Source organism: Rhamphochromis longiceps, linkage group LG13 (genome assembly GCF_057381845.1).
Source record: "Rhamphochromis longiceps isolate RC_006_pf linkage group LG13, R_longiceps_female_GT1.1, whole genome shotgun sequence".
Classification (NCBI taxonomy): Eukaryota; Metazoa; Chordata; class Actinopteri; order Cichliformes; family Cichlidae; genus Rhamphochromis; species Rhamphochromis longiceps.
Genome location: NC_140569.1, coordinates 17,791,717 through 17,808,347, shown reverse-complemented (window position 1 = coordinate 17,808,347; position 16,631 = coordinate 17,791,717). Strand labels below are relative to the sequence as shown.

The 16,631-nt window shown below is 39.2% G+C and overlaps 1 protein-coding gene across 5 annotated transcripts; it reads left to right on the top strand.

Annotated features, from left to right (window-relative positions):
* The first annotated feature begins 1,336 nt into the window (after positions 1 to 1,336).
* slf2 (SMC5/6 complex localization factor 2) lies at positions 1,337 to 16,514 on the top strand. Of its 5 annotated transcripts, none has more exons than XM_085428116.1 (21): positions 1,337 to 1,479; positions 2,160 to 2,194; positions 2,729 to 3,205; positions 3,327 to 3,575; positions 4,679 to 4,724; positions 7,265 to 8,688; positions 8,811 to 8,893; positions 8,975 to 9,088; positions 9,192 to 9,359; positions 11,805 to 11,910; positions 11,991 to 12,078; positions 12,164 to 12,305; positions 12,439 to 12,526; positions 12,621 to 12,797; positions 13,154 to 13,248; positions 13,685 to 13,772; positions 13,969 to 14,091; positions 14,221 to 14,298; positions 14,395 to 14,481; positions 15,402 to 15,470; positions 15,585 to 16,514. In XM_085428116.1, the coding sequence occupies exons 3-21, from the start codon at positions 2,738 to 2,740 to the stop codon at positions 16,152 to 16,154; spliced, it is 4,263 nt and encodes a 1,420-aa protein (XP_085284242.1). In that variant the 5' UTR covers positions 1,337 to 1,479; positions 2,160 to 2,194; positions 2,729 to 2,737; the 3' UTR covers positions 16,155 to 16,514. The 5 variants fall into 5 exon arrangements, with proteins under 5 accessions (XP_085284242.1, XP_085284240.1, XP_085284244.1 ...); XM_085428114.1 differs by having other exon boundaries at positions 2,676 to 3,205; XM_085428118.1 differs by lacking the exon at positions 1,337 to 1,479 and having other exon boundaries at positions 2,676 to 3,205; positions 3,327 to 3,383; positions 7,268 to 8,688.
* The last annotated feature ends 117 nt before the right edge of the window (positions 16,515 to 16,631 follow it).

Genomic DNA, 16,631 nt, shown 5'->3' with positions numbered 1-16,631 from the left:
TTTTGGCTCAAAATCTCACGATACATGGCCCCATTCATTCTGCTCTTAACACGGATCAGTCGTCCTGTCCCCTTGGCAGAAAAACAGCCCCATAGCATGATGTTTCCACCCCCATGCTTCACAGTAGGTGTGGTGTTCTTGGGATGCAACTCAGTATTCTTCTTCCTCCAAACACGACGAGTTGAGTTTATACCAAAAAGTTCTACTTTGGTTTCATCTGACCACATGACATTCTCCCAATCCTCTGCTGTATCATTCATGTGCTCTCTGGCAAACTTCAGACGGGCCTGGACATGCACTGGCTTCAGCAGCGGAACACGTCTGGCACTGCGGGATTTGATTCCCTGCCGTTGTAGTGTGTTATTGATGGTGACCTTTGTTACTTTGGTCCCAGCTCTCTGCAGGTCATTCACCAGGTCCCCCCGTGTGGTTCTGGGATCTTTGCTCACCGTTCTCATGATCATTTTGACCCCACGGGATGAGATCTTGCGTGGAGCCCCAGATCGAGGGAGATTATCAGTGGTCTTGTATGTCTTCCATTTTCTGATGATTGCTCCCACAGTTGATTTTTTCACACCAAACTGCTTGCCTATTGTAGATTCACTCTTCCCAGTCTGGTGCAGGTCTACAATACTTTTCCTGGTGTCCTTCGAAAGCTCTTTGGTCTTGGCCATGGCGGAGTTTGGAGTCTGACTGTTTGAGGCTGTGGACAGGTGTCTTTTATACAGATGATGAGTTCAAACAGGTGCCATTCATACAGGTAACGAGTGGGGGACAGAAAAGCTTCTTACAGAAGACGTTACAGGTCTGTGAGAGCCAGAGATTTTCCTTGTTTGAGGTGACCAAATACTTATTTTCCACCCTAATTTACGAATAAATTCTTTACAAATCCTACCATGTGAATTCATGGATTTTTTTTTCACATTCTGTCTCTCACAGCTGAAGTGTACCTCTGGTGCAAATTACTGACCTCTGTCATCATTTTAAGTGGGGGAACTTGCACAATCGGTGGCTGACTAAATACTTTTTTGCCCCACTGTGTGTGTGTATATATATATATATATATATATATATATATATATATATATATATATATATATATAACAATTCTGTAACTGTAACTTCGGTCGTTGCTGTGCTTTTTTTTTTGGAAGTCGAATTTCCCAGAGGAACCCACCCGAGAGATTAATAAAGTTCTATCTTATCTTATCTTATCTTATCTTATCTTATTTCGGAAGCACTGGAAAAAGACTTGGGGAAATAGTTTGAACATCTACAGAAAGAATTCCTTTAAAGTGAAATACTTTTGAACTCCAAGTTCCATGATGCAGTTCGTGTCGTCTAAGCGGTTGCAAGCGGGAGAGGATGTTTGTGGCACCGGGAATCACCAGTAACGTGTTATTGCCGCCGTATGTAGTTGCAAACAGACTTCCCAGTCCTCAAAATGAGGAAAGCAACAGAAAACTAAGGAGACACTCGGTATGAATAACTGCTAACTGGTCATTTGCACGCGCGTTAGCCAGCTAGCTAAACATTACTTCCTCAAACGACATGCTAGTATTTATTATGCATTTTATTATTCGCTAGCTAGCTACAGAAAGACGTTTATGTAGGTTCTAAAATAAAACGTTCATAGATGGCTTTGTTTCTTCTTAAAGCGAGTCCAACACGACGCAAGGAACTGATGCTAATGAATAACGCTGTCATATTTAGCTTTCTTTTTCTCTAGCTCCTAGCATATTGACAGGTAATAATATTTAACGGCTAGCCAGTTTGTTGACGTCTGTTTGGGACTGAGGTTCTCAAGCGACACTGCTAGGTTATGTTAATTTCAGGCGATAAGACATTTTTATGTCAAAACAACATCACGACATGTCAAAGCGTGAAACTATTTGATCTCATGTTGTCACCTCAAATAGCATGCCGTGATTGGTAGCCATTAGCCAAACAGAAATTCTCTAGCAAGTGTCTCCCTCGTTTTGTCTGTGGAAGGTTAACTCGTGCTTTGTTGGACGTCTTCTTTTTCTCATTTTTTTGTGTGTGGGGAGAAAAATAAAACAAAAACTGAAGTTGCGTCATTGTCGTCGGCTTGGTGACCGGGCTAACTTCAAACGTTAATAGAAACATGTTGAGTTCCCATTTCTCTGTCTTTTTTGCAGCCCACTTGGAGCTTGCTTCTCACCGAGAAGTAAAGGTGAGTCGAAGTGACAGGTCGAGTGTTAATTTTCATTAAAATTTTTTACTTTTACCTGCTCCTTGAGACTTTGCCTCTCATGTGTATGCTTTTACTTACTGTGCAATAAAGCACTCGACTGTAATGTTTATGATGTAAGTTTTTGTTTGTTTGTTTTATTATATAGTCTCACTTATTGTGCAGTTTCATGCTGTGGGACTGTCAATGAGCAGTTAAATCAACAACTGAGCCAACCAAAGAGTCAGAATTGAGAAAAATAAGTTTGTCAGAGGGAGATCTTTTTGGCACTCTTGTAAAAGCTTAACACAAGAGGGTAAGCTAGTCATTACTTTTCTCTTAAAACAAATTCAGACCTGTAATTAAAAAAAACCCCAAAAAACAGATGGATAATCCTTAGTAAGTACAGTAAATGGGTAAGGTGTAATGTAACAGGTTCTTCAAAAGACCATAATGCATGCATCATATTTCCTTTTTACCTTAGTAAAGGACCTTGTTGTTGAGCAGCGCTCCCTATCCAACACATCTTTTCACCAGGAGACTCCAATGAAGCCTTCTCGGGTCCCTAACCGGCTTTCTAATCCACCACCGAGGAGAATGTTGCCAATTCAGGCACCTGAGGTGTGCTACAGGGACAGAATTGGTCCACACTGGCAAAATCATCATCCCCCAGGACTAATCCATTCATCAGGATTTAATTCAAGCAATTCACTTAATCTTGGTTCCCCCGTGGAAAGACCTTATTTTATGCCAAAGGAAAGGTTGGGTCCTCCAGAACACTTTGGTCAACCTCCAGGGCTTGTGCCAAACAATCCAGGTACCATTAGGATGTCATTAAATCCCCCAATACCAGGAGGCCATCAGCCAGGATCTTTTGACACATTTTTGCTTCCAGTGGCTATCAACCAATCGCCATCTTCCCACATAGGCCGAGATCAAGCGACTGAATTCAAGGCTTCTTCATCCAGCTCAGAAAGTAAAACTGTAACAACACAAAGACAAGAATCAGATAAGGTATTGTTTCATCTTTTTTCATACGGTTTTAGGAGAAACTCAGATTTTGTTCTGGTTGAGTGTTTTTATGATAAATATGATTAGTTATGCTGAGTTGATGTGGTTCTTAACGTTTTGTTAGGCTCAGTCCAGTGATGTGGAATATTCTATACCTACGGTCCAGCTGCACAGACCATCTGTGAGTGTTACAACCCCATCATTCAACTACAGAGCACCCAATGAAGTTCACCCACAGTCCCCTTCATACTCAAAAGGCTGGTATCCTAATATCAGCCATTGGCCCTCGCAGGGCTACCATCTCCATCCAAAACCCCACTCATCCGACAGTAGTCGTTTACCCATCATGCATATCTCTGTAGCCTCTTCCCAGGTAAAGTTTTTATATATTTAATAACACAAAGTTTATTTCGAGTTTTGAAATCATGATGAATGCTTTCTACCTTTCCAGTCTTATGCCAGGCTGGTCAGGCTAAGAGCTTTTCATTACTTGGTTGGATTGAGGATAGAAGATGACATAGCCAGCCTCGGCAACATGATTTTTTTTTTTTTTTTAAATCAATGATTTAGCATTATAAACAGACTTAATTGCCCTTTTTTCATCTTACTATTTAGCAATTTCTAAATTTAAAATGGTTTTTAAGGAAGACAGTAGGAAGACATGTCTTATTAACATGTTACTGTATGTTATTTAACACAGAAGTAAGGCAATTTAAGAGCACCTGTTGACTTACAAACAGGGAGAATTTGTTGCCACCTTTTGAGTTTGCAACACCACCATAATATCTATTTTTTTAAACCTGAATCAGATATTAAAATATTTGTGAACAAAATCAATACTGAGACTAACTATGATTAAAATTTATGAAACTGGCAATAGTTGGAAGGTATTTAGCTGTTTTCACACATGAACTGTGGACATTGTCAAGAGATTAGATTTTTTTGATATGGGCTGGTGTAACCCAATCTCACATGTAGCACACAACAGGAGATTGTCTGCATCTCTTTGGTTCTTATTACTGTAAATATTATATATTTATATTACGTATATAAATATTACATTTGGTTTAGGCGAGGGGTGGCAGAGCATGGAAAGAAAACTGAGCACTCAGTTTCCATAAGACAAACTGGCTATTATTATAATTTTATAATTGACTTTATAAAATGGAGCTGGCAGGTTAAAGACAGTTGTTTTTTTTCCTGATTCAGCTGGTTTGATTATTTGTTTCTTTCTCATACAAGTTAATTGGGTATTGTCTAGAAAAGTTTAGCACCAGAGGGCATGCAGAAAACAGCTTTAAATAAGTTAAAGTGCATTTACTAGCTATTTATTAAGTCTGTTTATTTAAAGAAATAATTTCTGAACTGGTTGTCACTTGTTTTGTTTTTTATAAGATAAATTGCATAGCCACAATGTTATTGCTGTTCAAATATCACTTAAGTAGGTCACTAACTTTTTTTGTCTTTTTTTTGCAGAGCCAGCAACAGGAGCAAACACCTTCAAGTGAAAAGTTAATTTCAGGTAATATTGTAATTTAAAGTAAATTCTAAACTTTCAGATAGGTTATGTTTGGCAGTATTGCTTGTTAAGTCCTGTAGCTTCAATACACTGAAAATATCACTGACCTGCAGGTAATGTGGGGGGGTATGAAAAGGGGGAAAAAAACAAAGCAAAATGCTTGGACACTGCTAGCACAGGGCACCCACACAAACGCAAAACAGAAGATGAAGCATAGCTGAATATGTTTCCAAACCAACTTCATTCTAAGCCAAAGACTAGAAAATATGGTGAAGCATATCTTCCCTTTGGTTTCACCTGCACAAGTGCCGAGGTAGGTCTCCCCTGCAGAATTGGTTTTCCAATTGTGGGGAACACGCGCTGGGCTGTTCAAATTACGGACAAACAGTATCCCACATTCTTGATTTTTGGTTCACAAACACTTCTGATAATAACTAACTACTCCTGACATTTTGGAGATGTTAGCTCTTTATACAGTAAAGTTACAGTGGGATACAAATAATATCAGGCTGATCCTGCCACGATTTGTTCCCTGGGTTCAAATCTCGGACAAACAGTATCTCACAGTTGTTTATGTTTTTGAACTCATTTTGCACAGAGGCATTTTTTGAAAAATGTATTGATAGCAATGTTGAACATTATTACACAGAAAAAAAACAACTACACGTAAAATAATTACATCGCGACGCCTCTGCCTTTGTAAATGGAGGGACAGTAACTGCGTGTGTGTATGTAAGCGTTTAAAAACTGAAGATAGAGACAAAATACTGTTAATCTGACTATCTGTCATTCTGCAATTCATCTCATGTAAACAACGTGGCGCACAGCGTGACGTGAAAAAAGGCACATACCTTTGACGTTGCATGACGAACTCTGTATTCCTCGTCCACACGTAAATACAAAAAAGGAGTTTTAAAAAAATCTCAGTTTTCAGTGATTCGAAACACCGTTTACGTGTGGACGAAACGGGTGCGTTTTCAAAAATACCCGTGTAGGTGTGAACGTAGCATAAAAGAGTTAGTTTATTTTATTACTACCTGTAATTTTTTGCAGATTGCTTGCATTTGCTTAATTGTTTACTAAATGTTTGAGGTGTGAAATAAACCACAATGGAGCAAAATATGGGTGTGTGTGGTTGGAGGATGTGTTTGTGCGGGGGGTCCGAACATTTTTCTTGTAAAACAAAGGGGAGCCTAGCAAAAAAAGTTTCCGAACCACTGTCTTAAGTGATGAAAACAAATTGTACTAGGCTGACTGTATGGTTGGCATGCTGCAACAACGTTATTATTATTATCATTTGTACAACCCATAAAGTATTATCCCCGTCCTCTAAAATGTACACTTGGCATAAAGCAGTTAGGCAGGTAATTTTCACCTGGCATTCACCAAATCCAAACTTGTCTAATGGGTCAACTGGTCAACGGCCAGATAGAGAAATGTTATTTGTTATTCCAAAGAACATATTTCCACTGTTTCACGGTCCAGTGGTGCATGCTTTACATCACTCTGATTATTGGCAGTTTGCTTGATGACATAATGCTTTCATGTCATTAAAACCTATGCCATACTATCACACTCCAAACACACAGTACTTGTCCTGATGTTCATGTCAGATGAGGTTTTTAAAACTGTGAAGTTACTGAGAGTTGGCAACTTTAATGCACTATGTGCCTCAGCACCCACTCTCTAACTTTATGTGGTCTGTCACTTTGTGGTTGAGTTGCTCTGGTTTGTAAACGCCTACACTTTGCAATAGTCCTACTTACAGTTGATCATACAATATCTAGGAGGGAAGAAATATCCCCACCTGACTTGTTGCAGTGGTGGCATCCCATTACAACAGATGCTTGAATTCAGTGAGGTCTTTAGGTTGACTCATTCCTTCGCAAATGTTTGTCAAGGTAGACTGCATGGCTTGGTGCTTAAGTTTTTACACCTGTGGCAGGGATTGAAAACCTGAATTCAAAGTTTAAGAAGTATGGCTTTTAAAAAATCCCCTAATCCTGATCTGTTGTCACTATAATTTGTGCTTCAGATGTCCCTTTAGGAATTTCTTCATGCTTAAAACAAAAAATATCACCTACTCTTCTTTATTTTCATGTGACATATAGAGCTGCAGTAGATATTTTCATGATTGATTTGTTGGTTGATTTAAATGTTTAAAAAAAAAAAAAGACTTTTTCATCTGAGCTGTAAAATATAATACCTGGGTGGGGGGGTGTCCATTGCATATGTGGTTTTGTCTGATTGCTATTTGTGACTCTAAAAAAAATAGTAAATTTGAAAGCCTGGAATCATAAAATGTATAACCTTATCCTTTAAAAGAAATGATGAGTTTATTATCCGAATAGCTGCCAGTAAATTTCTGCAGTTGCAGACTATCATTCTTTTGTGAACAGATTGAGGTACATTTATCTGATGTGGATAGTAAAACCCTTTTTAAGACAAAGTTAAAACTATCAAATTCTGGTCATTTTGTAGACATTAATGAACCCTCAATATTGTTCAAAAGAAAATATCATCTTTTTTTTCCCTTTCTCCAGCAGTGGACTTGAACTTCTCATCACACAAGAGGCGCAGCGAGTATGAATATGGTTCAGAGAATGCCAAGAAACCATGTACTCAAGGGGCAAACTCAAACAAAACGGAGACAACAAAACCCACTGTTCCCACTGCACTTGCGCCTCAGCCGTCAGTGATGCATTCTTCAGAGTCAGCAAACCAACACAAAACCACAGATGGCTATCTACTTACAGAACAGGCACGTGGACAGTCAGCATGCTCAGAGCTGTCATCTACTGTTGGATCTTCTCAGTCATGCTGCAAGTCGTCATTGCATAAAGAATGTACAGAGAAAATAACATCAACAGGTGCAAAGGAATCATTTATAAATTATTCTCAGAGTCATGTACCACAGTTAAAGGAAATGAGATCACATGTAAAGCCAAATGAGGGAAGTGTGAAAAAGACAAGCGAGCAAAAAAATAAAAGGGATAAATCAAGCACTTTGTTCAACTCTGATGTTCCTCAGAAGGACACTACTAGCTCTTCACCTGCTGAGTTAGGCAGTCACCACTCTGGTTTTTCTTCCAGTAGTAGCTCTGTCAAGACCCCGAAAAGAAGTAATCCCAGAGGAGAAAACAGAAAACTCAGCAGTAGCCCTCACAAATCAACCTCGAAACCAAATTCGAGCTCTTTGACTGGTCGGACAGGAGAGCGGAATAAAGCTTCTCGTTCACGAAGACCTGTAGCTTCTTATGACGCCAATGATCTTTTCACTCCTGATCCTGTGACTTACATTGTTAGCTCCTCAAATAAGACTGTAAAACCCAAGATAGATGGGGAAACAAGCAAAACAACAGAGAAAGGTTCATCCAGCATCGCAGGAAGCTCCAGCAACTCAATTACTGAGTCCTCTTGTGAGAAACATCAAAACTGCAAAATAACCGGTCCTCTTCTTGAAGCATCGTCCACTTTACCTAATCCACTAGGCAGTTTTCCAACTGTAACGTTAACACGGGTAAAACTGGAAAACTTAATACCACCTCCTCGAGATAAGGACACCAAAAACAGCCCCATCCCTTCTTCACACAGGCAGCTTAAGGGTGACCAAAATCCATCTCTCCTCTGCAAAAAAGTGAGTACAGGTGCTGTAGAGACTGACAGTGCTGCTGCTGAACAGACTTCTACCTCCAGTTATTGTCAGTCTCTACCACTGAAGGGGCAGGAAAGTAAAGGTGATAACAAGCAGATAAATAAAGAGGATCCCATAGATGTGGAGCTGGACTTGGGGCTGAGTTTTGCAGTAGATGTGGATCTAACCCAAAGCTCCCATAGCAGTGATGATGAGCAGCTACTTTCCTTGGAAGAGATGATGGAGCGTGCTACTAAACCTCCAGATACACCTGAGAAGGGAACATTCTCAGATCCTAGTCCACCTAGACGTCTGAGCTCTCAGTCAAAAAATGTAAGTAAAATGTCTTGGTCTTTGTTGTACGCAAAGTTGTTACTGTATAAAAATAAGCTTGCTGAGCTAAAGGACAGTAAAACTTTATTTGGATGTTAACTATCACATGTTGTTTTCCACAGCAACCATTTCAATCCACAACAAAGTCAGGCAATTACAAGAACAATCTTGACCAAATACTGAAGGAAATAAATAACAATAAAAAGTGAGTTGTTCATAAAGTTTCACTGCCGTTTCATTTCAAGAGCTACAGCATCTTCACGAAACTCTCTGCATTATTCACTAGATCAAAAGAGATTGAGAGACAACTGCTAACAGCATGTGAAGAGGACCTGTTGAAGATAGCTGAATATGAAGAAGCAGAGGAGAACCGAGAGGAGGGCATTTCTTCCGAACAACAGTAAGGCACACAAAGACATGCTGCCACTTTATATTTTGTCTCTGGGGAACCGTGTTTTCACTGTAGTTAGCTAAATTGTGAACTGCTCGAATTTGTTTACCAGGGAATTCTTGCAGCGGTATTCATTGATGTCTGCTGCAATCAAAGAAGTCCCTCCAGGAGAAGAAGTGTTCAACCTGGAGAAGTTTGGTCAGATCTTTGACCAGGATACATTACAGCTCAGGCAGTGCCTGGTCAATCCACAGGGAACAGCACAAAAAACTCTTCTGTGGTGAGCTGAATTTCTGTGTGTAAAAATGAAAGGGCAACATTTGTTGTACTTTTGTACTAAAAATTTGATATATGTAAGTAATTATTGTTTGGAGTGCATGATTTTTTGATGATTTTAAACCTTTGCCCAAATACTGCATTAGCAACAATTGTTCATCTATAATTTCTTTAAAGTTGTCTTGAATACTAATTGGACAAATTACATTGAATTAACCTCTGGGGGCATTTTTGTTGCCTCAGCTTTAAAGGGTAAACTGGTCTTCCAATTCAGCTAGAAACTTAGCAGAGAAGCCCAGACTTCCCTCTCCCTGGCCACCTCCTTCAGCTTTTCCAGGGTAACACAGAGGTATTCTCAAGCCAGCCAAGAGATATAAGCCCTTCAGCATGTCCTGGGTCTGCCCCGTGGCCTCCTCCTGGTTGGACATGCCTGGAACATCTCACCCAGGAGGTGTCCTTGTCAGATGCCCAAACTGCCTTAACTGGCTCCTTTCGATGTGGAGGAGAAGCAGCTGTATTCTGAGGTCCTCTCAGATGGCTGACCACCTCACCTTATCTCTAAGGGAGAGGTTAGCCACCCTTCAGAGAAAGCTCATTTCTGCTGCTTGTATCCGTGATCTCATTCTTTCCATCACTATCCAAAGCTGCAGCACCAGTCTGTTGATCGCCTACTCCCCTCACTCGTGAAAAAGACCCCAAGATACTTTATTTTTCTTTATTGGATAGATGCAGTGAAGGCTGACAGGAAATCGGAGGGAAAGAGAGAGGGGGAGACATGCGGCAAAGGGCCACGGGTCGGACTCGAAAAGTCACCAGATCTATTTGCAAAAAACAATAACAAAAACGCACAAAGTTAGCAACACTGAAGTTAATAATGGTAGGAGGAGTAGGCATGTGGGAATGATGATGGTAGGGTATGATGTGGAGGGTTAGGGAACATGTGGAAGCCTAACCACTGGTCATTGTAGGACAGCTACACAGAGCAGATAGTGAGAGCTCTCATCAATAAGAAGCTTCTATGAGACTCGTTGTTTCTTGGCTGGAGAGTGAAGTGTAGCCTTAAGAATCACTCAAAGATCATTTATGGCCCTTTGAGAGCTTGTGTGTGCTTATTGTAGCTGAGCAAGAGACTCTTCGGTGTGTAACTGTTGGGAGGAGTGTTACAGTCTGTCTGTTGAACTATATAAAATATAGTTAGCAGTGAGCTCGTGTGTAATTTACTGAGATTTATAGAGTGTGTTTTCTTTATGTATGATGTTGTTTTTTGGGTTTCAGGTACGCTTATTAATCTTGCTACTTTTGATAATTTATAATATTATTATTAGTATTAATATGTGTTCACAGTCTCTTCCTGAGAGTGAGGAATATGGCTTATTAATTTAATACTGAATATTGAATCAGTACTGTATCACAGATACCCAAACCCATGATATGGTTATGGAATTCAGAAAAAGTTGTATTGGTGCATCCCTATTGATAGTTCAGCTTTCTGTAAGAAGTAAACATCCAATAACACTGCAGCTATGGGCATTCGTTCAGTGTGACTATTACTGGGCTCTGTGCTAATTTTAGTTTTATATATTAATGACATTTTTCAAACACTGCTTTTGACCTCCAGTGGACATCACGGATGCTTTTATTATCAGCCGGTTTGACTGTAGGATAACTCTAGTGCATGCTGTTTGTTCCCCCAAAAAACAAAGATATGAGGAATCTTCAGAAGCATGGGAGATATTTTTGAAGTATGCACTAAGTTAGCAACTTGAATAAGGTCAGGTAGAGGGCCATTTTTGGAAGTGTCAAGTTCTTCTGAGTCCCTCTGTGTTGGCTTTTTAAATTTTAAACACCAAATTATTTGCATAAATTACTCATTAGTCTGGGGGAACTCCAAACCAAATACTTCCTTTTCCTGCATAAACACCAAGAATCTGATAACAAATTTTGACAATAACATACAGAAAGGAATCTGTCTTGTATACCAATAGCATTAAAAAAATACACAAGTTTAAATTAAGACCTGGAACATTGGTCTTAGCTTATTATATTTTTTACAGCAGCTTTACTCTGTGCTTGATGTTTATTAGATTTGTCAATAGTGTGCACTGTACTTCAGAGTGGCGTGACAACCTTTGAACGAAAGGCTTTTTTTGTACATATCCTAAGGCCTCAACGTACCTTTTTCATAATCTAATATGGAGCCTTCTGATAAACTTCACTGAGGACATTTTACTCTCAGGGTAATGAACAACAAGTTAGGTCTTGTCAGGAGAAACTACAGTTTGACCTGAAGGCACTTAGTAAAAAGGTAAATTAGCACAGTTAGTCCTATCCAACACACTGCACTCAGGGATGTATTTAAGTTTGCACACTCATTTTCAACTCTTAGTTTTCCTAAATAATGAATAACTTTGATCTTTCTCTCCACTTACACTCTCCTGCTTTACATCAGGTCCAGCCCAGCTCAGCTGCGATTGCATGTGAATATCGGATTGTTTCAGGAAGCTTATGACTCTAGCTCACCCTGTCCAGCTCAGGTTACCCGTTTCCTTTTCAAGGTAGGTCTGACACACACCCGCACTGTGTTTGTTGTACAAATGTTTAAGCTTGGGCAGTAATTCTTTGTCGATCTCATCAGATGATGTCAGTCCATAGTGAGAGGATGATATCTGAGAAGTTGCTACAGGCCCTCTGTGATATTGCATTGACTGCTGCTTATCAAATAGGTCAGTGCTGTCCTTCCTAAGCTTTTGGTAGTTTGTCTTTAAAATGTACATAGTGTTGAAGTTCTTGGTGTGAATACTTCCACAGTGAAATATGGAAACCAGCAGTTTAAAGTGTGGGTTCCCAGTTTATCTGACGTGACGCTGGTCCTGATGAACATGGGAGTGCCGTTTGTTAAACTCTTCCCTTATGAGAATCTGCAACCTCCATTCACAGAAGGAGATCTGCTGTGAGTGTCATCACCATATGACTCGCTCATTCCTTTTGTTACCTTCTATATAAAACTATAACACGTGAGCTGAAAGTTGTTTATTTGGTCACTTTTTAATTTAAAGGAGTTGAATTTTTCTGTGTTTCTGCAGGGAGGACGTCTACATCAAAAGTGATAGTCCTACCCACAACAAGGAAGAGACCACTTTCCCTGAACACAACTGCAGTAATGTTTTAAAGGTAGTAGACAATAAATGGCTGATGACGTTTGAGAGCTTAGCAGATTGAGTACAACTCCACCACTCATTGTTTTGTTTTTTAATCTTGTTTATAGTACCTGTCTTACTGCATGGGTCTGTGCCCACGTGCATACAGCGACAATGAGCTGCTGTTGATCCTTACTGTAATGAGTCACATCGGCCTGGAAACGCGGCTCATCCTCGAGTCGAGTGTGGCACTGGAGCCTCTGCTGTGTAAAATTGTCAACAACATCAGGGATTGGGACGCTCTGGTCAGTGCATAAATGTCATTGTCTGGCACTTTATTTCCTCACATTTCAGTTTGGCACATTAAAGCAAACAGTTTTCTTGTAGCTGTTGTGTTTAATCATCCCCTAAGTGGTGTATAGTATGGTTGTTCCTTATGAAGACATGTAATTAATCTGCTTTAGAATATTAACACGTTCTAACAATTAGCTCAGTTTTCTCATTTTATACTCTTTACATTGACTAACAACAGATTTTAGGATTTGTTTCATAATTCTTGCATTAAATACAAAGTACTAAACGACCAAGCTCCAGATTATTAATCTCAGCTTCTTGGCTTGTATGGCTTTAAAAACTTTATTTACTTGCTTTATGTCTTTAGCTGCCAAAAATCTGCCTGGCTCTCACTGATTTGACAGATGATCACCACAACATGTGCCTATTAGTTCATCTCCTGCCTGACAACATTCGTGGAAAGTGAGTCTTTTTATCCTTCTTCTTTTTTCACTATCTACTCATATATACTTAATTTCTAGATATACTGATTTTCTGATTATTGTGTTTATCTGATTCTGATTTATTTATGCATTTATATACACAGCTGAATCTAAGAAATTTGTCAGCCAGCAGTTGATGAAAGTGAAAATGAAAGGGCTTAGATACTTCATGTATCAGCATGTCTTGTTTTGCTTGTGATATTCACAAGATTTACCATCCCATAATACAGCACTATAACCTACTATGCTCTGAGCTACAGAATAGCATGAAGACATGTAAAAGTGAAATAAAGCCAGTATGAAAACAAATACTTTCAGCATTTTGTGATTTATTAATTTTTTTGATTTTTTTTTTTTCACAATACCATACCATTAAAAAGAAAAATGTTCTTTTTATGTTTGTTTTATTTGGACAGAGAGTTGCGCCGACATCTAAGCCTGTGCATGATTTCTAAGTTGTTGGATGGAAATTGCAAATACAAACCTGTGGAAAGAGAATTTCAGGTAATTGGGTTAACTTGTAACCTTGGCAGTTTCCTTTAAACCCAGCGCTTGAAACACTTCTCACATGTAATTTTAAATTATGTACCGGTACATTAATCCACTCATCCTCAGGGTCGTGGGGAATTTGAAGCCTATATGCACAATAAATATGTAAATCAATTTAATTAATAGAGTTTGGTTTTTGTTTGGTATTTAGCTCTCTGAACTGAGGCCATACCTTCCTCGCATGCAACCTTCCTCCCTTTTCCGACACATGACGAGCTCTTCTGGAATGAACCAGAAAGATAAAGAAGAAGACCTGGGCACACTAGACCAGCAGGTGATCATTTTGTTACAGTCTGAATTGCAAAATGTTCCAACCTTGACTTGTTTTACATCCATAATAACACCTGGACATCATTTTGAAAATGATTTTTATGACCCAAGATCCTTTTATCATTTCTTCCAGTCCTACTACCTGTGCTATAGCCTTCTGACATTAGCAAATGAAGCATCCAACTTTCAGTTTTTTCCCGCTCACCAAAAGGTAAATTCTTTTTTCCAGTCTTATCTGATTTTTAGATGTTATTGGCCTGATTTTTATTGAATGTTTAAACCCTTTCCTTTTTTTTCTGTCCCTCAGAAGCAGCTGCTGTTTTTGTCAACTGAGCTGGAAACGCATGTTAAATGTGACATCAGGGAGAGTGAAAAATGTCTTTATCGCAGCAAGGTAAGCATGATTTAACAAGTGTGTGTTTGTGTGTGTGTTTTTCTGCAATTCACAAAATAAAATCTACAATACTTTTAACCAAATATGGGAGCCGCTGGTCCAGGCCTATGCTGCTCAAAACTATTTTGAATGTTAATGACTTGACTAGTCATTTGCCAGTAGCTTGTTAGCAGTAACACTAAGCAGACAGAATATCAGTTATTACCTCTCAGCTGTAAAAGGCTTTTTTAATCGACATTATGAGCAGGTGGGTAGACACTTAACTTTTTAAATGCGATAACTCAAAAACGGGGCAACATAGAAGCTTCAAATTGATACCAGAGAACAAGGTGACATCGGATTTAGAAATTGATACAATAGGTGTGTCTACTAGGACATAGAAGGGAAGCACTGGTGGTTGCCAGCATTTTTGCATCTTTGTCATCAGATTCAACTTGTTTTAGATTGACCTGAGATCACAAGTAAATCTGGTGCTTTTCCCCCCATGTATTTAAGTTCCTAATTTGAAAAACTTACCCCACAGTTAATGCGTTAGGAGTTTTCTCTTTCCTCCTAATGGCAGCCTTTTCTCCAAAATTAAATGTTTCAAGTTCAGTTCATAGATAACACTGTACACAGATCTGTTAGTCAAGATATCAAAACTGCTTAATAGCATTTCACAGATTAGCAAACAGTATAGATGAGGCTAGACCTAATAGACAGTTGTAATATATTTCCAGATTAGGAACCCGTTTAACTTGCTGAAACGCTATGCCAGAGACATCTGTACTACTTTATATTTATATTAAATATATTCATATGAATCATCAGAAATATCAACAAATCATTGCAAGTTTCTTTTCAGAGGTTCTGATAAATGACATTTTTAGTGTGCTACATAAACCTGTATGAGAACTCTTGCCTTCCTCTTCTTTCTCCAGGTGAAGGATCTGGTGGCGAGGATCTACACCAAGTGGCAGATGCTCCTTCAGAGGACAAGGCCTCTCGATGTACAGTATTCACACACATTATTTAAATAATTTCTTTACAGGATGTGTTTACTTTGTGTCTTAAAAGATAATTTTATAATCTTATTGGCTATGCTGGTCTTTTCCCTTCTCTAGGATAAACTGTATGATTATTGGCAGCCTGGGGATACTTTGGGGTACAGCCAGGAGGAGCAGGAGGATGAAGATGACACTGCAGAAGAGGAGACTGTGGTGGAAGAAGAAGTAGAGGGGGATGAAGAGGAAGATGGAGAAACAACTTTAACTGAACAGAATGAAGCTGTCATGGTTGCTGAGGGAAAAAAAGATGCCAGGGTGGAGCCAGAAGAAGACACGAAACTTGGTGAGACAGAAAAAGACACAAATGTTATTGCAGCAGAAGAAGGCATGACATTTGGTGAACAAGAAGATATGAACACTGCAGAGACGGAGGAAGACATGAATATTGATGAGGTGCTAATGGAGGAAGATGGTATCCCAAGTGACATAAGCAAAACAGAAGAGGAAAAAGAAACGGTACCTGGGAATTTAAACCAAGTAGTGCCTGAGACGGATCCTCAAGCACCCTTGGAGTCTGAGGGAGTGGATGAGCAAGTGGCTGCTCCCAACATAGGGCATGTTGATGAGGACACTGAGATTGAAGAAAGAAAAGGAACACACCCGGCACCAACAGCTGGTTTATTCTGATAGAGATGATCAGTTTTCAAGGCTTTAACAGCCATTGCCTTATGTTATGCTGAATTTGCACTATTTACCAGACCTCTTTTCCTAATTCCAAAAGGTTTGAGACTTTCACAGTGATTTTAAGACAAACTGTGTATTTACCTCAGTCAGTGAGGTTATGTTTTTGTCGCTTTTTTTGTCTGTTGGCACATTTAGGCACAAGCTTCCAGGCTGATATATTTTTATGAAAGTTTGTGGAAAGATGGAGCATTGGTATATTAAAAAATTCATCGTTTTGTTGTTTTTTTGACTGCTGCATGTGTGCACATTGTTGTTTTATTGTTAAGTGGCCAAATATGGAAAATAAACTTTAAGTTAAATTAATTTCTTGTCTCCATAAGCAGCGCCAGACAAAATGTCCACCCACCAGTGTTTACAGTACTATTGTGTTAGTGATAATCTTTCTAATATGCAGAAAAGTAACAGTGAGAGGATTTGTGG